Source organism: Pogoniulus pusillus, chromosome 2 (assembly GCF_015220805.1).
Source record: "Pogoniulus pusillus isolate bPogPus1 chromosome 2, bPogPus1.pri, whole genome shotgun sequence".
NCBI classification, from domain to species: Eukaryota; Metazoa; Chordata; class Aves; order Piciformes; family Lybiidae; genus Pogoniulus; species Pogoniulus pusillus.
The window spans coordinates 50,066,104-50,086,952 of record NC_087265.1 but is presented as its reverse complement, the minus strand read 5'-3'; the positions used below and the strand labels follow the sequence as shown (position 1 = coordinate 50,086,952).

The 20,849-nt window shown below is 41.1% G+C and overlaps 1 protein-coding gene across 1 annotated transcript in view; it reads left to right on the top strand.

The window, feature by feature from the left end:
* XRCC5 (X-ray repair cross complementing 5) overlaps positions 1 to 20,173 on the top strand; it is a 50,814-nt gene extending 30,641 nt beyond the window's left edge. Inside the window, 8 exon segments of the mRNA XM_064166187.1 lie at positions 2,792 to 2,885; positions 4,133 to 4,202; positions 11,535 to 11,546; positions 11,549 to 11,643; positions 12,121 to 12,217; positions 14,429 to 14,496; positions 17,836 to 17,907; positions 18,665 to 20,173. Coding sequence (XP_064022257.1) covers positions 2,792 to 2,885; positions 4,133 to 4,202; positions 11,535 to 11,546; positions 11,549 to 11,643; positions 12,121 to 12,217; positions 14,429 to 14,496; positions 17,836 to 17,907; positions 18,665 to 18,679 — 523 coding nt within the window. The 3' untranslated portion in view covers positions 18,680 to 20,173.
* The last annotated feature ends 676 nt before the right edge of the window (positions 20,174 to 20,849 follow it).

Here is a 20,849-nt window from a genome sequence, read left to right as displayed (position 1 = left end):
CTAAGCTCTCTGCAGTTTAAGAAAGTCTGGTAATGTAGAACGCGCTTAGCTTTTTCCTCCTTCGGCGCAGCTTTGCAGCACCAGAGAGGCCTCTATATAAATGCAGAAGTGGGTGTTTTAAATTAATCCTGTATTTTATTAATTCTTCTCAAACAGTAGTTGCATGTTTCACAGTTCAGAAGTACTGCTAATCAGTGCCTTACCAGTAACAGATTCTAAATGTCAGATATTGGGCTGGCGTAAATGGGTGTGGATTCATTAGTTTCTGCTGTACCGCACTGGTTAATGACAGCTATAGATTTGATGCCAGGCAGTTAAATGCAGCAGCATCATTCATGTTCTCCTCCATCCTCCAATCTCAAAGCATTTTCAATCAGTAGAAACAATGCAGGAGGAGGAAGATGACAAGACATTGCAGTTGATTGCAAAACACCCTTGGAAAAAAAAACTCAGAGGATTGTCATTGTACCTTTCATCAAACGATGTCAGCGTGCAAGAAGTTGGCTTAAGTAGAAGTTCTGAACTGACTGGTGGTAGCTAGCAATCAGTTTCTGCATTTTACAGACAGGCATATTGGTTGTCCAAAACAATCAAGCAGCATGTTCAGGGTCAGCCAGAAAATCAACAAAAGCTGAAAATGAAGCAAGGTATCCTGCCTTGTCCTGAGGCATAACCAGAGTCATGATTTCTTTTAGAGTGATCAGTAAGGTTATGTTGGATGACAGGAGCTGCTGAGGAGAAGAGAGTTCATTTTAATAGTGTCAAAATTAAGTAAAGGACAGAGACGACTCCTGAAACAAAGTGGGATAGACACTTGATTGTACAGTGGGGTGAGACTGTGCTATACAAAGTCTGTGCAGTTCTTTTCTAGTAGTTAATTGCTTTAGTATGGTGAAATGCAAGTTTCAAAATCAATTCTAACCTAGTAGAATGCAAAGTGGCAGCTATTCTAGGATCTTTGGAAGGTTGCAGATGACAGCAAGCTAGGATCAGGTGTGGATCTGCTGAAGGGTAGGAGAGCCCTGCAGAGGGACCTTGCCAGGCTGGGTGGGAGGGCAGAGGCCAAGGGGATGAGATTGAACAAGGCTAAGGCAGGATTCTACACTTTGGTCACAACAGCCCCAAGCAGCACTACAGGCTGGGGACAGAGTGGCTGGAGAACATCCAGGCAGAGAGGGAGCTGGGGGTGCTGGGAGAGAGGAGCTGAAAATGAGGCAGCAGTGTGCCCAGGTGGGCAGCAGAGCCAATGGCATCCTGGGCTGGCTCAGGAATAGCGTGGCTAGTAGAAGGAGGGAGGTTATTCTTCCCATGTGCTCAGCACTGCTCAGGCCACATCTTGAGTGCTGTGTCCAGTTCTGGGCCTCTCAATTCAAGAGAGATGTTGAGGTGCTGGAAGGTGTCCATAGAAGGGCAATGAAGCTGGTGAGGGGCCTGGAACACAAACCCTATGAGGAGAGGCTGAGGGAGCTGGGGGTGTGCAGCCTGGAGAAGAGGAGGCTCAGGGCAGAGCTCATTGCTCTCTACAACTACCTGAAGGGAGGTTGTAGCCAGGTAGGGTTGGGCTCTGCTGCCAGGCACCCAGCAACAGAACAAGGGGACACAGTCTCCAGTTGTGCCAGGGAATGTCTAGGCTGGATGTTAGGAGGAAGTTCTTCACAGAGAGAGTGATTGGCATTGGAATGGGCTGCCCAGGGAGGTGGTGGAGTCACTGTCCCTGGAGGTGTTCAAGAAAAGCCTGGCTGGGGCACTTAGTGCCATGGTCTGGTTGATTGGCCAGGGCTGGGTGCTAGGTTGAGCTGTATGATCTTGGAGGTCTCTTCCAACCTGGTTAATTCTGTGATTCTTCCTTTCACTGCAGTAGTAAAGAAAAGTAGAAAAACTGAGCTCATGTTGGGATTCCTTGAACACAAATACTGCCATTTAGATCACTGAGCAGCTTTCAGTCATTCTTAAACTGAAATCAATTCTTCAGTGTCAACAGCCTGCCACATTTAGTGACGCAGAACACTGCATCTGATTTTCTCCTGTTTTCGTGGTTACCTGCATTTTCTTCTGTTGCCAAGATGTGCATTAAAGCTGGCACATTAAAGGCTCCTACTTTGAGTGTCCACCTTGGTATGTGTTATGTGTGAGAACAAAGCAGCAAAGTAGCCTAAAATCACAATTAGCATTTTAGAAATAACAAATAGGCTTCTCCTAAGAGAGTTCTTTCCTGCTTAGCTGGGGTTTGCCTAGCAGGTTTTGAAGCTCTTGTATGCTGCTGGGAAATGTAGGTCATTAGACTCAAAAGCCAATGTGTAAACAGGCTTGTAGTAGCTATGAGTTCTGAGAGAGGAGCTAGTAGGTTATTGTTGAAGAGTAAATGAATTTCTTACCTAACAGTTAAGTTCTGATTGCCTTCTCATCTTCAGAACAAATTTGGTGAGAATACCAAATGTTATGTGATACATTGTGAGTTGTATACTGTAAATTGTCATGGTTAACTCAGTATACAGGTTCCAAATAAAATGACTGGAGATACTCTGTACTGAGAAGGGTAGAAAAAATCACACCTGAAATAAGCATGAATAATCGTCTGTGGTCACTGAGTGATGCCTTTACTTTGTACTAAGATAAAGTTTGATCTCTGTGTCTGCTGTCTGCTGTGGGCAGCTTTGGTTTAGTGGTGATTTTGGAACAGTTACATACTGAATTTTTGTTGAGCGTACAGTTCATTAATTTACTGACTCCCTGCTTCGTAGGCAGGGCAGTTTAATGTGTTTACATCCATTTTTGTCCTTCTTATTTGCAGCAGTGAAGATGAACCTAACCCCAAGAAACCAAAAATTGACGATGAGGATGGTAGCTTTAGTATCATAAAACTTGCTGAAGGCAACGTCACCTCTGTAAGCATGTGTTTACAAATCTGGTTATTAAGGGAGAATATTCCTTTCTTTTAAGTGTAGTATAGTGGACATTCAGAATTCCTGATTAAAGGACAGTTTCTAGCTAGAACATGGCTGCAACGCTTTTTGCTTGTAGATGTGAGACTCTGAGATAGTAAAGACGCCTCTCTCTGCCCTGAGGCCTGCGTTAGCATGAGTTTCCATCAGCCTTGTAAGTCTCAGCACAAAATTCTCCACTGCTGTCTAGAACTTTGAAGGGCAAGTCTGAGGATCCAAGGAAAACAGAATCTCAGACTTGGGGTTCAGTGGTTGAATTTTTATTCTTGCCTGCCTACATGTCATCTGCTATGTCCCTCTGTATTGACAGTACTGCTCTAAGTTTAGAGGTGTTCTCTGCGTTGATCCTAAATCACAGATTTGGCTAACTTCATTCCAGGTGCTGTGAACGTGGGTAGATGAAACCTTTCTCGTAACTCTGCACTTTCCTTGATTTGATTTTCCATGTTACAGAAAAAAACAGTTTTCAAATGTGCTGTGCTTTAGGGCTGATTTTTAAAATCCTGTTGGAAGATCTATGAATTACTTTGGCAACAAAACATACAAAAATCAAATTAGGAGGAAATCCAACCTGGTTGATTGTACGATTCTGTGATTAAGCAATGTAACTTTTTTTTCTGAAGTTGTTCCATATATTTTTAACTAAGTATTTATATCTGGGTTTGATTTCTTTGTAAGTTTTCTGCACTTGTGTGCCAATTTAGAGCTTAGGATTTAAGATGTCAAACTGGCACAGAAAGGGTAGAATGAATTGAGTGAAAACTTTTAATTCTGAGCTTCCTATTTGAGGTACAAACCAATGATTCTGTACCCACATGCCTGGGTGCTCCCATTCCTTATTAAGCGTTCACCAAGATTAGTGAGAGGTCTGTGCTACAGACAGTCTCAAAGCTGAACTAGCAGATGACCTGAATTACTGTGCTTCTGACCTCTGCACCCCAGAGAACGTGATTGCCTTAACAGTGCAGCGTGGTAACTGTATGTCTGTCTTGCTCTTCTCATGAGTAACCTTTACTAGGAGTACTGCATGTTAGCATGTGTGCTAAGGCTTGCATGTTATTAGGCTGCAGGCAAAGAAGTGTAGAGCTTCTATTTCTGTATTAAACAGAATTGGAAGGATTCTTGTTGCCTTGCAAAAAGGAGGAGATGGATATTGGCAGAGATTTGTATCATTTCTGGCCCTTTTGTAGGTTGGCAGTGTTAACCCAGCAGAAGATTTCCGAATTCTGGTGAGGCAGAAAAACGCTGACTTCAAAGATGGTAAATTACTTTTATCTTTATTATTTATCTTTATTAGCACCTTCAGCATTCAATACACACAATCCATTTCTGTAAGCAAAAGTTTCTAATGCTATCTGACGTGCTCTGGCATTCACTTCTTGGTGTCAAGTGTCACTTGGCAAAGAAAGGTGTCACTCGTTGTTCCCAGGTCAATACTTGCCTTTGCCATTGGAAAGTTCCAGTTACCCATGTTTGTATAGGAAGGCACTAGGCAGCTATATTGAGGCATCAAAACAACTCAGGTGTTTCTGACAAGATCCCTTGGTACTTAACTTTGACTGAGACAGCCTTTCCACTTCTTGGATTCCTGGCATCTTTCTGGCTTGGAGTGGAGGGATGTGGGTCACGCATGTAAAGATGATTTCCTACTGCCTGTTGTGAGCAAAAGAATGTGCAGGTGAGTTTAGGAGTGTGTTGAACAGGTAACATGCAACCTAAAGATGAGAGCAGCTTCTGTATGTGTTTGCATATATGCACTGAATATATTATCAGGGTACATCGAGACAGGGTTTGGATGCAGAAATGACAAAACACAAAGCACAGATCCACCACTGTCTCGCATTCCCTGTCTGAAAATGCAGTGGAGTTATCATTGTGTTTGAATGGTATTTCCCTACTGGAATAGCTGCACAGAGATATATGTAATCCAAAGGTATATTAAAAAGACTGCACAAGATGGATGGGGTCCTTTCCTTCTTTTAAGGGGTGATTTAAGGTTGCTGACTAGCCACTAATGTAGCATTTCTTTCTAGAGAAAAAGATTTGCAGAGGTGCTGAAGTGAGCGGCTAGATGTTTCAACAAAGCCTATGGTCCTTTTGGACATAGCTTGAGCAGTATATTGATTTGTCATGCAGGCTGTTAAATCCTACAGAGCTAATTCTCTCAAGAATTTCCAGATTTATAAAGCATCCAGCCAGCTTTTTACATGGATTTTCCATTAGTTCCAGAAGAGAATTGTTCCTTGAAAAAGTATTTCTAATTGTGTTCTCAAATCTCAGATATATGAAGATGCAGTTTAAAAAAGGCATTGTACAATATCTTAGAATCAGAAACTGAAACAGTTGACTGCTTTGTTGCAGCAATTAATTTTATCATGCAGAAAAGCTTTAAGGCACAAATAAGTGCAGCGATTACCCTTGTGTGGTGGAGGGTGGTTTAGCTAAAGAGCAATTAAGTATGTCCACTGGTTAGCTGTGCTGGAGATAACTGCAGTGCATGTTTGGATGGCTTGTGACATTTTGAGCACTCTGCCTTTGTTTTGTGTGCGACCTGCTCTGTAATTGTAAGATGTAAAGGAGAGACAGAAGCCACTATAAATAAAAATACATTCTGCTTTATGTTTCTTTTGGTCCTTCTGCATAGTCCTTTTTCTGCTTTGGAGTCTTTTAAGTAGCTTAATGTATAAAACATGACAGGCATGTTTTTAATGGTTTGCTTACTGCATTGCATTCTGGCTATGTAAATAGTAAGTTCTACCTTAAAACTATGCAGTGGTTCTAAGGGCATCTTTGTTGGCATAATTTTATATCCTGTTTAATGCTGAAACTTCTTACTTTCTCTCTGCTGGAACACATGAAATGTGAAATCCCTTAGCAAGAAAGGATAATCTGTGACATTCAAACAGTGTATTGGGGGAAAAAAATAAACACAAACATTTTGTGCATCAGGATGCAGACAGGAGAACTACTAGGTTGTGTCATGCTTTGCTTCCTTTTTGCATACAAAGAGTATCCAGTGTCCTAAATGAGACCTGCGTTCTCAGTTGAAAAAAAACAGCCACAAAGTCCTTCCACAGGAGGAGAAAGCCTTTCAACTGTTAGGTTTGGGCTCTTTCAGCAGTTGCAGCAGAAGTCGCACTTCACGCGCTGGCAGTAGGTTGGTGTTTTAAGGGAGCTACAGGGCAGCGGCACACACGTTCCTCACTCTGCAGCCAGGCTCTCGCCCAAACGATGAGGTTATCAGAACCCAAACAGGGCAGGGGCAGTCTTTGAGTTCTAAAGTACCCATGGTATAGTTATCGTTGACATTTAGTACCAGTGCATCTCTTGCAGTGGCCTGACTGGGTTCTGATGATCAGGGCTTCTGCCATTCATGGAAATCTAAGTGCAACTTAGCCTGCGTCTGATGCTGCGTCCCACAGAAGGTCAGAGCAGAAGAAATGCTGCTGGCGAGAACTGAGTCACTAATGCGTAACTGCATCTTTTTAGTAAAGCTAAGAGTTTCAAGTTGCTGAGAGTCATAGGGATAGTTTTTCTGGGACTGGCAGCTCGCCTCCAAAAACATTAATTAACTTTGCTTTTAATTGACATCAGCATAGTTTATTACAGTAGGGACCCATTTATGGTTTATATGCTGAGTTGTGTGTGATGGTGTCAGCTTACTGGTTAATGTTAATTGCTCAAGTAACTAGTGGTGTGCTACCACCCTTCAGCTAACTTTACTTTCTTATTTGCATTCCTGCCCCAGGAGGTGTCATTTTATGCAAGTCTTATTTTGAGGAGGTTGCAAGTGCACAGTCATCACAAAGAGCAATCTTCTGATAACAGCTACTGACACTTTTGTCAATGAATGCAAATAACATAGATTAGTTTGCCTGAGCAGAATCTAATCGTTACTCCCAAGGGTGTACAATGAGTTTCTTCATTTCTGTGGCTGCAGAGAAGAATCCCAAATGCAGCAAGTGCTTGCTGTCATTGTGTCAAAGGAGTAGCCACATGACTACCAGTTTATCCTGTTGGACTGTTAACAGGTTTACATCTACATCTGCATTTCTGGAGAGCAGACAGTGTCTAATATGTTGTGTTGTATTTTCACAGCCTTCTGTAATTGATAAGATGTCGTAGTGGGTGGCCCAAAAAACCCCAGACCAATGTTGACCCATGCATAGGGTTGTGGGTTTTTGTTTTTTGTTTTGGTGAGGTTTTCTTTGTTTATACACGTTCTGGTTTGTTGCATTGCACAGCACTTCTGTCTGAGAACATGACTCGAGTCCTGCAGTCAATGGTGCTTTTTTTCACTGGTTGTCAGTGAAGAGAGAGATCTATAGTGGCAGTTGTACAGTTTATGGACTTCAGAAAAAAATACACAGAGACAAATTGTACCAAACTCTCTTTTTAATATTTAAAGCAAGTTTGTTTATATTTTTATTCCTTGGCATTTCTAGGAAAATAAAGTTAGAAGCCAGTGTTTACAGGTGTAGATTTCAGCCAATGTTCTGCTGTGCCTGAGGCGTCACCCTTTTGCCATGGCTTGTAGATAGCTTCTTCAGTAGAGTGTAAAACACAGGGTTTGCACTGGATGCTTTGTATGCATAAAAGAGTTGTCATAAAAGAGTTGTCTAAGAGATTTTTGGTGGAAATGTATTAAATCAGTGCAACAAAGATGATATTTTATCACAGGTTTTGTTGGCATATGTCTTTGAACTTCATCGGCATTTTTATCTTACTAGAAGTTTTTATGCATTTCAGACACTATTCATGCTCTACTGCTAGGTAGGCCAAATGCAGTGACTGATTTGATGAAAATTATTCAATCGTTAGAAGAGTATTTGCAAACCAAATACTTGAGTATATAAAATCACTTTGAAGTTTTCTGTATGTCTGCTTCACAGAGAAGATGAATCCAGTTTCATCTTTGAAGGGCGTAGCAGTCAGGTGAGATGCAAAGCTCTGAGTTGCAGCAAACAGAATTTGAATTAGGTATTATGAGTATAACAATAATAGAAATCACAATGAGGGTAGTCAAGCACAGAAAGAGAAGGCCAGAGCACTTGGAGGCTCTCCAGCTTTGGAGCTCCTCAAAACTCAAGTCTGCGAAGCACTGAGAAACCTGATCAACAGAAACCTTGACTTAAGCCAGGCTCTGGGCCCTGTGTCCTTCACACATAATGATCCATGTGCACAGACCACTTAGAGACATGGTTCCAGTTCTGAACAACACCTCACAGGGCACTGGAGTAGTTCAATGGCTCTTGATCTTAAAATTCGTGTTTCTTGGCGTAAGGAAAGTCTTTTAAAAATGAGGACAGTTTTCAGTTTGGAATCTCTTCAGTTACAGAAAGAGGGTACTTACAAAGCAGTAGTTTAAAATTCATTATCAGGTGGTTTAACTGATTGGATAGTGACTCTTACCTCAAGCAAATCCTTACCACCACCAGTGGATAAATCAAATGATTGGCAGTAACAGGAGTCTTTGGTCTACAGAAAGACCTGGGCTTTTTAACCTGACTGGTATTTTTAGGGAGGGAAAACATCCCCAAGGAACTGAACTTACTGACTGTAATACAGCCTTATCTGCTACTGTTCTGCAGTGTGGTAGGCATAGTAATCAAGACCAAGGACTGAAGTGAGCAAACGTGGAAATGTAACTACACTGTGGTACTGTAACTATTCAGACGTAACAAGTGAATATAATTGTTCATGGCATACTTCACATGAAATTACAGTGAGTGTATTTTTGAGTAGGGAATGTGTCCGAATGCTAGCAGGGAAGGAATTAAATTCTGTGTGAATGGAAAAGGTCTTCTGTTCAAAGATCTGTTTGTTTGTAGATCTTCTGCCTTTAATCAGTGTATTTTCTATCTAACCAATCAGATACGGTGTAAGGAGAAGCAGAGGATTGAAATTTCTTGGGGTGTTCTGTAGGTCATGTTGGCCATGACTGCTGAAATTCCAGTTTATGCATAATGCAGAAGTTCAGTAGTTTACTTCCATAAATGCACATATGAGGGAATCTGGGAGAGAAGAAATAGAAGTTATTGCACAGTAGTGGCCTGAACAGGCTGTCAGTTTGCAACAAGGACCTGCTCTTCAAAACCCCAGTGCATGAGATTTGTCTGGAGCACATCAAAGTTGACACTAATACAGCCTTAGTTTAAAAAGACAGCTTTATGCAGAACATGCCTTTCTCAAATAAAAAGATCTGTCTATTTTCTGCAGCACCCAAACCCAAAGATTCACACTAATTAAAAGGCAGATAATAGGCTGCAGGAAATCAAGAAAGTTTTGGACCTAGATGTGTAAAGGAACAGAGTCCACTTCCAAGAACTTCTGCTTATAGCCCTTATTTTTCATGTCTGTTATTAACTTCAGTCCTCTGAAAGAGTTTGGTTGTCTAATCAGAATAATTTTATCTATTTTTAGATTGATCATTCATTGGCCTGTCATTTAAGGGAGACCCAGTGGAAAGACTCCACTTTAGCCAAGCTGTTTGAAGATACTAGAAGAATTTGACTTACACCAGTATTGTCCTGTAACCTGTTTCCTGTGTATATTGTGGTCTTTCGTTGCTCAGTCAGGGTTGGGTTTTTCTGTTCCTAACAACAGACTTAAGAAGGAGGCAGCTCACAGTCAGTCTTTTCTTCTGATTCCAGCTAGTGCAGTCAAATGGAAAGGAACTTTAAACAAATCAAATGCAAAAGAAGTACTAGGGTCCTATAATTTCACACAATATGCCGAAACTGTTCTAACAGTAAAGACTTCTGTTGCACCCTCATAATGCCTGGGGTTTTAATTTAACACATCAATGCAAAGGCAGCTTTTTGAAAAGCCACCACCACCGCTGAAAGCACCAACAGGGCTTGCTTTTATTAGTGCAGTTTGTAAGAAATTAGAACATTTAATGAGAAAATTGTTAGCCCTGAAACAAAATGGACTGACTTAATTTGGGGAGCTTAAGTAGTAAGACTCGAGTTTAGTTTATCAGCTACTGGTAAAATAGGCTGAACTGATCACCTGGGGAAGTATTCACTTTAGCACACTGTTGGATGTTACCTTTATCTGCCTCCTTTTCTAGAAACTCTGTGGAGTCAAAAACCAGTGGGAGAATACCAAACATGTCTGGTTTCATTCTTCCCAAAGATACTTTCCTCCAGATTCAGCTTGCTTAGGCATTTCATAGAATATAAAAACGTAACAGTCAGCACTGTGTATGCTTACAGTGAGCAGAATACAGTATTTAAACAATCTCTGCTTCTCACTGTCTTTACTTATTCTTGTCTCTTCCATCAGTAGCAGATTATTTTCTTAGTTGGTGTTTCCATGACTGAAACACTTCCATTGATGTGTGTGTGAATAATACCTGAACATAAGAAGGGCTATAGGTTAGGCTAAAGGTCCTGTAATTCACTAACCTGTCTTTAACAGTACAAAACCAGATACTCTGACTTGTCCAGAATGCTTTCCTGCATTCTTTTTCAACATCAGCATCATCCTGATAGAGTTCCTCAATGTCAGCATTCCCTTGATAGAGTTCCTCTTTACATGTTTTAAATTTGTTCAAGCTTCTTTATTTTAAAGGTGTTAAAACCTCTACCATCTCACAGCAGCCTATGTTAAAACCTCTACCATCTTACAGCAGCCTGTGTTAGAGAGGTTAACTGGTTTTGTTTGAAGAGGTGCCTTCACTTGTTCTTAACCCAACTCTTTGATCTTATTTTGAGAGAGGCAGTGACTTGTCACTCCCTATTCATACTTCTCACAGCACTTCTGAGTTTATAGATCACTGTTCCACACTTCTCACACTTGTCTTTTCCCAGGCTGAGATGTCTGCCAGAGGGTAAAATTGCACAGTTTTTCACCTGTAGTTAAAGAAAAGAAGACCTAAAATCCAGCAGAATGTAGTTAGGCTTGCAGAGCTCTAACCCTCTCTCTTGTCACCTTTGCAGTGTTTTACAGCTACCTACTTTTAGGAGCTCAACAGTGAAGATGAAACCTATGTTTGTCTTTTTATTGATGCAGGTCTCATTGTTTGCCTCTGTTATAATGCTTTTGTCCATGACCATAAACAGCACTGCCCCAAATAAAACTCCTCAAACTACCTGCAAAGATAACACAAGTTCTAGTGTCAGTGACAAGAAGGTAGGCTCTTAGCTGCAGTCACCCTGCAGAGGTAGTTTTGACATTATTACACCTTCGTTGTGAATTTAAAACTTTAATTGAAGTATGCATGTTTCAGAGAACGTTTAGGGGATGTGCCTGCATTGTAAAGCATAATGTCCCTCAACTCGAAGATCTCGAGTTTTCTCATTTTACTTTCTATCAAGCAGGCTGTACCAGTGCTTTTTTCCCCTTGTCTTTCATGGGAAAAAGTTTTTTGCCTTGGCCATGGTTGCGTTTCTTGCTAGTATGTCTGGTTTCTCCAGAGAGCCTGCAGTAATTGCCAGTAGCCTGGATATCAGTTATAAACTTGAGTAGTTTGAGGTGGTATGGATGTGATTAACTCTTTAGATGCCTGTGGAATGGTAAGAGAGAGGGAAAGTGTCTTTTGCCTCAAAAGTGACATTCTTTGCCTCGTTTCTGCTTGCCTTTCAGTGAGTCAGCAGCTAAAAACCGCATTGATCAGTTCCTAGAAAATAAAGGTTCACAATACTACATGAAAGCTATCAACTGTATCAGAGTTTTCAGAGAGGAGACTATGAAGGTAACAGTAATATGTGAAAACTCATCTCTTCCAGACTAGAGATATGATGGCCCTGTTAGCTGTACTAGAAACTTTATAATTAGTTGCTACAGGAAAAAATGGATTAACATATGAAAACCTCTTCTGCTATTTGTGTAGAAGCACATTTGCATTTTTTATTTCTTTATCCCTAGTGGGATAGAAATTAGCTGCTTCTGTATTGCTCAACTCTGGGTTTTTTAAAACATGAAAACAGAGGGTCTATGAAAGAAATGTAAGCAATCCTAAATATTTCTTCAATAAATCTAGTTACAAAAAGGTCTTTCAAAGGCAGGGTTTATAGCTCACCTCTCTTTAGAAATCCTGGGTTTAGCAGGGATAAACCCTAAAATCTGTAGTGACTTGTCCATATTAGATGACTTAGTGAAGAATTAAGTTTGCAGAGGCTTTTAGTATTTGTAATATTTGTTTTTTTATCATTGATGTTATTTTTTTCAGCTCTCCAAGGTGCAGTGCTTTAATGATTTTCTGCAGGCCCTGAAATCCAAGGTGGAAGATAAAGCCTTAGCTGATTTCTGGGAGATCATGGTACAAGGTAGGATGGCATTAAAAACAAAACAAAAACTATGAAAAATTCTAATTGTATTATGTTAGCGAGAACTTTGTTAGTAATGGGATGCTTCAAGTAACCCCAGACAAGCATATGGATAGTTCATTCCTTCTGCCTGTTGACAAACATCTTTCAGATTGCAGCTTCTGTTTTTGCACTAATAGCTACATATCACCAATATTTAATAATGCATTGCCAAGTCGTACTGAAATGGTAAACTAATTGTGGAGGAAGAGAGACAAATGAAATGTTAGCGAGTAAGGAGAAAAACAGGATTTCAGCTGAATTTCAGAGTAAGTGGAAAAACTTCATGCAGTAAAGATATGAAAAGTTTATTCCAAATGAAGCTGAGAAAAAGGTGTGGATAGCATTGAAAGATCTCAGTGGTCATTTTGTATTTAAGCAAGCTGAAAGACAGAGTATGTGGTGATGTGGCACCGCAGATTAAACTGGGAGGTACAAGGCAGTGCAGCTCTAAAAGGCGTTTGGAGGCTGTGCAAGTGCTAAAGGAACATAGCCACAAATACAAGACATGGGGGATAAGAGCAGCCTCTGATGTCATAGTCTTGCCTTCAGCTGGAAGCAGTGCTACGAAAATCTGTTAAATGCCCAGCTGTTTCTCTTAAAGGTGCATACTGAGTAGTGCAATCATAAGCTCTTGTGTAGTCCCTTTCAAAGTGATGAACTGTGTCCCACTTCTACAAAAGACAAGATGGGAATTGTATTAGCAACTCCAAACGCAACAGCACAAGGCAACGTGGCAAACATATTCTATCCAACACTGTTGTAGGGTATCTTCTCTGAAGGCATATGAGAAAAGAAGCCAGCAACCTGAAATTTGCAAAGCTGTGCTGCAGTACTTTACAGTTGATACAAACCAGAGTTTTTGACAAACTGGAGCATATTATTGAGGGGGGAAAAAGCATGAGTACAGGGGTGATATTTTCATACAAACCAGATGATCTTGTTGGGAGAAGATGATAAAACTGTGGTGGTGTATGTGCAATCTAGCTGCTTGCACTAGATAGCTGGAACGGCTTTTTGCCTCTTGCTACCAAACCCAGAGCCTCTGTTTTCTCTGCTTCATGCCACATGACCCATCTCCGCTTTTCCATCAACTGTGGCATGCACTGGACATGGACAAGTTCACTTTTCTCATGGAACTCTGATGTGCAGCTCTATGGGCACATTGAGGTGGTGTTGCAACTACCTGTTAGCTGCCGCGGGAGACGTGGTCAAGGCCCTGACAGATCAGTGTGTTCAAGAGCAATGCCACATGGAGTCCAGACCAATTCAATGTGAATTATGCCAGAGACTCTTTATTGATTGTTCTGATTCTCATTATATAGTCTTTGAGCATAGAGCACACACCTGCACATTATCATAATTAGGCAAGGACAACCCAGTCCTCTGCATAAGCTCTGCCTTGTTTTCCTCATTAACGAGATGTCCACTGTCCTTTCTGAGATAAGGTGGCCAGCAGCTGCTGGCAGCCAAGGTCAGCATCCACTGTCGTTATCCTTCTTCACTTTGCATTCCCACAAGGTGGCATCACACTTGTGCAGCTGCTTTATGAATCTGCTTTCTTTGCTCTTACCCACAGCTTCTTTCTCCAGGCCCAAGTGTGTGTGTAGCCAAGTGATGAGTTAGACTGCAAAAACTATTAAGGTAGAAAGAAACAGTTTTGGGTTTTTTTTACAATCCTTTTGAAGGGGTCGTTGCACAGGGTGGTAGTACTAGCACAACCAAGCAGCAGGTAGTAGCACGGTGGCAGTCAGACTGGAAGTAATCACAGTATAAATGTTTGTCTGTTAGGAGTTAATGTTTCTAAGGACCTAAGAGCATGCTGCAAATGGCTAAAAGTGCAATTTCTGATAGATTTTCAGCATTTCATCTGTGAGCTATGATTTCAATGTCTCATTAGTTTGATTGTTACAATATTAGCAGTTTCCTAAATGGATACTTCCACAATGTTATGAATATGCTCATTAATTTATTTTTGTACCATAGTTTGTACCATAGTTGACTCATTTCTGCAAGGCACATTTTGCCTTTGAGCTATATCTTTTTGTTTGGTTTTGCTGTTGATGATGACACATTCAAAAGTTGGAATTTGGAAGACTTTTCATCTGTAACATTAAATGCAGTTTTGGGAAGCCTTCTAGTGATATTTTTATGTCTGTGGGTTTTTTTTAGACAGAATTTCTTTGATCACTAAAGATGAAGCAGAGGAAAGTTTGGTGACTAGTCAAGAGGCTGCTAAGGTATGATTTTTTTAATGAGCATCTATTTGTGTAGAACCCTTGCTGTGGAACAGGAGATTCTTTCTAACGTGGATAAATCCTCAGGTGAATGAAATCAGGATCCATTTGAAGAAGAGTGCCCCGTTTCAGAGCAGAAACAATTCTCCAGCATTTTGCTTTAATAACTTTGTAGAGTAGTTATGTGTCCACATCATCAGAAAATATCCTCTCCGAAGAATAGGAACCTCATCTGTCGCTCTTCCACTACGTTATTTGCAAGATCATAGTTTGAGCTTCACAGAAAGAGCTGTGATCTCACTGTTAGCACAGGAGTTAAATATCAGAGTACCTTTTTCCCTCAAGTTGTGAACTCTAGCAGTGTGAAGTTACCATGTCAAGTTTTCACCATACATTCAGCAAAATCAGTTTTCCATTTGATGCAGCTCTTGTGGATTGATGGACATCAGAGATGCTATTGGTGTTATTGGTAAACCTATTACACCACTTTGCAAAACAAACGTTTTGAGGTATTTGGCAAGTATTATTTCTCCAGGAATACAGTGCTTTGGCAAGAGCATTGATGAATGGAGGATGTCACATTTCCAGAGGAGCACATTCTAACAGGCAGAAGAGTGTCTTCTCTTTGAAAGACATCAGAGTTCAGAGGAGCTGTCAACAATTTTTTTATGTGGCGAGGGTAAAACAAGCATTCATGTGTCAGGCTGCTAGCCGCCATTTAAAGTAGTTTAGGAGAAAGAAGGTCATTGTATTGCAGGCCACGCCCTTGCCTGGCACTGAGGTCAGGCTGACAGCTCTGTAGTTTTCTGGCTCCTTCTTCCCACCCTTGTGGATGGGATCCCACTGGCCATTAAGGGACCATCTGCCAACGTGCTCCTGAGTCTGACACAAAAGCCTCTTCTCTTACGTGCAGGTTGCTAGCTGGTAGCAGTTTTCAGCACTGTGTGGGAAGACTTCACTTTCATAGGGTTGTTTTTGGAAGAAGAGAGGACAACTTACAAGGCCACTTAGTAGAAAGCTAACACAGAAAAATTATTTCATTTTTATTGAGCTAGGTTATGCATTCTCTGTCTCTGAGAAAAATGGTTTTCAGCAGAGTTTTTCCTGTGATAGTGGCAATGCTCTTTTTAGAGCACGAGGCAGACAGGTTAAAAGCAGAAATGTCAGGTGCTTCTCTGGGGGCTTTTGGGAAGACAGTGGGTTTCAGCACAACTATTAAATGCCATTTTCTTTTGCATAAATGTAAAACAGATTTTGGAGAACAACAGAGCACCTTTGGATGTTCAGCATTTGATGGAAACTTAAGGTTTCAATTTGTTACAAATCTTCTTCATTCATTTCTTTGACTTTTAGCTTTCTTAATTTAGTGTGGGAAAGATAATGTTGAAAACTGAAAAATGTGCTTCTCTCAGACAGGCCTTTTGACTCTTAATTAACTGTGTCAGATGAAATTTGATCTGACACAAAAAGCTCTCAGAGCTGACGTTGCCGCTAGCTTTAGTTTCAGACTATGTTGTTTGTATTACTACTAGACTGGGAAATCTTTCCAGTAATACAGATAGAGAGATACTGACATCCTGAAATTTAAATTCCTTCTGGTCCTGTCTCCCCACTCCTCCCTTTTTCTTTTTTTGTTCTTTTTCTTTCTCCTTTTTTTGATGTGTACAATAAGTTGAACTCAGCATGTTAAAAGGTTCTTATTGTCTGTGGAGTAAGCTGTCTGTGTTCACTTGCATGTTGCTGTTCAGGAAGCAAGAAATGTTCAACCTTTAGATAGTGAGATGAGTAGGTAGAGGTGGTGTACATCTGCTGTCCTTGGTGTTAACCAAAAGCTGATACTTGCTTTTCCTCTTAAAGGATTTGGTAGCTGGCACCTTCCCACTAATGAGATCCAGCAACTAACTTCCCAGTGCCTTACCCCTTGTCTAAAGCTGTCATCATTGCTCTAGAGAAGGGTCAGAACATTTTGTTTATGCAAAATAATATTTAAGCTTTTTATTACAGTACAGATATATTGTCTCAGAGGCTGGTAGTGCTCTGGTAATGGTTCCATGACCTTGTACACAGCCTCGTTGGCTGCTAGAGTTTTAGTCCTCAGTTAAAGAGTAGGAGCCAGCTGTTGGCACAAAAGTGACATAAACTCTGAGCAGGTATTTATAGCCTGCTTAATGTGGTTATCTTCTAAGCAGTTGTTCTCTTCATTGTCTGGAGTTGCAGCAGAGTTGTTTCTGAGTTAAGGATGCATCTCAGTCATGGAATGTGGCTTTTCTCTCAGCTTCTCACAGCCCTCTGGAGCAAGGTTGTTCCTGGCTCTCTGTTACTTGTCTGGTGCATTCTAGTAAGAAAAAGAAAATTTTCAGTAAAGATATTGGTAAAGAGACAGTAACAAAAACTTTTATATGACTGGAGAATTTTTAAGCTAGTCAAGTGTTTATATTCTTCATTTTCTTTTCTCAGAATGTTAGACTGAGAGTGAAATAATTCAGAGGCAGTTGTACTCCCGTGTATTTGATTTCAGCTGTTGTAGTAGCCGAGGAACTTACCTGTATCTTCTGTTTACGGATGCATGCTTAAGTGGAGGGCATGTGGGTGAGGTTGTATCAGCAGCTGCAACAACAGGTTTTGCATATTGGATTTTCTCTTTTTTAAGATGTCACTGTAATCACATTGCACATTTAGTGCTTTCTGAATTCACATCTTCATTCATTTGTTAAATATTCCATGAAATTAAGTGGGGAACTTCTAAGTTCCACACAGAACTAGAATGTCATCTGCCTAAGCAAGCATTGATCATCTGCCAGTGGGGGGGGGGGTGGTGTGGTGGTTGCTGTCATTCAGCGTGTTGTAACTACAAAAAAACTACTTTAAAGTTCTCCCTCTTACTGTCATGGACAGCATTTTCGTCTAGCCCAGAATCCATGTTTGGTGGCGGACTACAGCAGATGGGGTAGGGAAAAGTGCCTGGGCTACAGCCACTAATGTCTGAAGTACTTCCTGTGCACTAGGTTGTTTCTAGAGACTTAGTAATTTTATAAGCTTCCTCTTCTATGAACCATCTCCTCGTGAGACTAGGGAACTGATACTTGCAGGATCCTTCTTGGCAGGATCTTCCACAGCTTAGCCATGTCTTCTCTCCAGAGAATCCTCTCCTTTTATCTGCTTGTCAATGCGGTTCACCATAAAGTCCTATGAAAGCAAGTGCTAGAGCATAGCCTGTCATTTAGGGTGCTGTTTGAATGTGGAAACCAGAAGAGACTCCCATCACAGCTTTTAATTATAGCTGGACTTGTTTCTGTTAATTTGAGTTGTGTCAGGATTACATAAATGCATTTGTATTTTCAGTTCTTGGCTCCAAAAGAAAAGAAAGATGAAACCCTTCCTCCCCCAGACGAAGGTGGTGATGTTGATGATTTGGTGAGTGCTGCGCAGGAGTGACGCGGCTGTAGAACTGGGCTCTAAGGGGAAGGTGCAGAGAGGGAGCGCGGGTGCTTGGTGAAGCACGGCTCTGGGCCAGAGCAGAGCCACAGGAGTGACTGGTTTGCTCTTGTGAAGCCTGAGCTGGTGAGCTGCCTCATGATGGTAGATACACTGTTGCATGGTAGCACGGTGTTTGCAGAGGTTAAATGTGTCCTCCGGCGTGTTCCAGAAGCCCGCTGGGGCTGCTCCCTGGGTAGCAAATGTTAGAGTTTGCACCAGTAGCATTTAACAAAGCTTGCAGATGTAGAACAGCTCTTTGTATGGGTTTGGAACAGAAAACGATTTGAAAGAGGTGTCTCAGTCTTCCTCACCTTCCTCGTACAGGCTTGCTGAAACTCAAGGATTTAAAGAGGTGTTTTAATAACTATTTTAGCCACTTCTTCTGGGATGATTCATTGCAAGTGTGTCTCCAAGGCTTAAGCTGATGGCATAGGCAGTTTTAGAGATGCTTCAGTTGCTGGCAGATTTCTGCTTTTGAACTGCACTTTTAAAATCTATAAATTGCACACGTGGTGGTATGAAGCTGAGATTTTAGGCTTGGTTTTGTACTTGAGAGCAGCTTAGTATGAAGTTCCAAGTATCTGCACTACATGATAAGGATTTCTGAATTTAGTTTTTATCTAAGCAACATGTAAGAAATAACAAATACATGTAAGAAATAACTTGAACTCAATGCTGTTTCTTCTGTTTGCAGCTGGACATGATGTGACCAGGCAATATATGGTGTCTGTACAAGCAAAGGTCTGGAGGAGACCTCCCTGTGAGATGTGGCGCAAAACAGAAGACTAATGAGAAGACAGTGTATCCATCTTTATTCTCTCAAGTGAGAAATCCAAGAGACATTTCCAGTTGGTTTAAATCTCATCTGGCTTTTCAAACTGGAATAACTTGAAGTATTTGTGGAATAATGGTACCTTTAAGGCATTTCTCTGGCTTTTGTTTTTCTTTTGTTCCCCTTTTTTTTCCTTTAGCACACTGAATCTAGCTTATCCTTGGTATTGCTTTCAGCTAAACACTACCAAGTTTAATGAGAATCTGTGCTGGCACCTAAAATTCTTCTTGCATCACTTGGGAAGGAAGACAGAATTGTCAAGTTGAGGTTACCAGGTGGTGCTGAATCTTTAGTGAAGGTAGCTCCATAGCATTACTCTTATAGAAGGGAACAGGTCTCTATTTTCAAAGATTTGCCCTATTAAAAACAAACAACCAAATGACAACCCTCACAAAAAAAAACAAACCCAAAAATGAGTCACAAAGCAATACCTTGAACTCCACAACAGCAAAGCCAAGTCTGCTGGTTTTGTCACCAAAATGGCTGCTTTTGTCACCAAATCCATAATTATGGTAGTTTCTGTACTACAGGGTCTCTGTCCTTTTAGCTCAGTAGCAGCTCAGTAGGCTCTATCCCTTTCTGTTGCACATTTTCCTGTTTCATATGCTGAGATTTCCAACTTCTTTAGACTTTTAACTCCAGTGTGGTTACTGTAGGTGCTGCTCGTGCTAAAAGTACAGATGACTCGGTTACGTCTGCGTGTACATTGCTATGTTAGCAGTCTGTCTGCAGAGGAATCCAGGAGAGCCATATGCTGACACCTGTGATAGATAACTAGCAGTAGTTAGTGTTGGTAACCAAAATGGAGTACTATCAGCACAGAGCTATCCAAAGTAGTCAAATACCGCTTAGAAAGAGATACTCCAAATACAGATCTGGAGAGACATTAATGACACCTTCACAGGTACTTTTTTGTGACAAGGATTAATTCCTTTAGAGGCTCTTGCTTCATTACTGCAAATGTATAATGTGCAAAGTGGCATTAAGATCATCAAAGAGAAAAAAATCATGAGCTGTGTCAAATAATGCTTTGAAATATCTGTATTTTATACTCAACAACAGTGTGGGGGTTTTGCCCCTACCTGCCTACACAGTGGCTTGCTCCTTCCTCTCATGATTTGTGCTGACTGACTTCATGCAGACTTTGATCTGGTGTCTCAGATGCCTATGGCAGGTAGTAGGTGACCTTTCCAGACCTTCAGAGCATTCATGTCTCAGGAAGATGTTTTTCTGAACAGTTCGTAAGAAATACTTGGTCAGTCCATTGTTTTGTATGCCTCTTAAGGCAAATTTACAGAGTGAGCACTGACTGGGTTGGAGTTCTCTACATGTTATTAATGTGTCTCACTAATAAAATGTTCTTTAAGATTTGCTTTTGTGTCTGCAGAAATATATTTGCCAAAATCAGACGATTAACTCCCTGTGTGGTAGCAGAGAGAGACTATGAGAAGCCCCTTTCTGGGCATACATATGAAAACACTGACCATCAAAATCCCTCCACAGAAACTGCCTTACTGTTTGCTCTGTTCTGTACAAACTCTGAACTCACAACAATAAAGTAACTTCTACCATGTTGCAGAGGTGAGAATCTTGGCCATGACCAGACAGGATATAAAATTACCTTGCAAAAAGATAAGGATTAGGGCTTTCTGTTCCTTTTGAACCAGCTGGCCACATCTGTATTGTTCCTGTGAAGCAATAAACATGTACTTCATGGAGTATTATTTCATAGATCTTATCAAGGTCTTGTAATGACAGGATGAGGGTTCATGGGTTTAAACTGGCAGAGGAGAGGTTCAGGCTAGATGTTAGGAAAGGGTTCTTTGCAGTGAGGGTGGTGAGCCAATGGCACAGGTTGCCCCAGGGAGGTTGTGGATGCTCCCTCCCTGGAGGTGTTCAAGGCCAGGTTGGATGAGTCCTTGAGTGACCTGTTTCCAGTGGGAGGCGTCCCTGTCTATGGCAGGAGGTTGGAACTGGATGAGCTTTGAGGTCCTTCCACCTAAACCCTTCTGTGATTACCTATGCAGCACATTTAGGCTCAGTACTG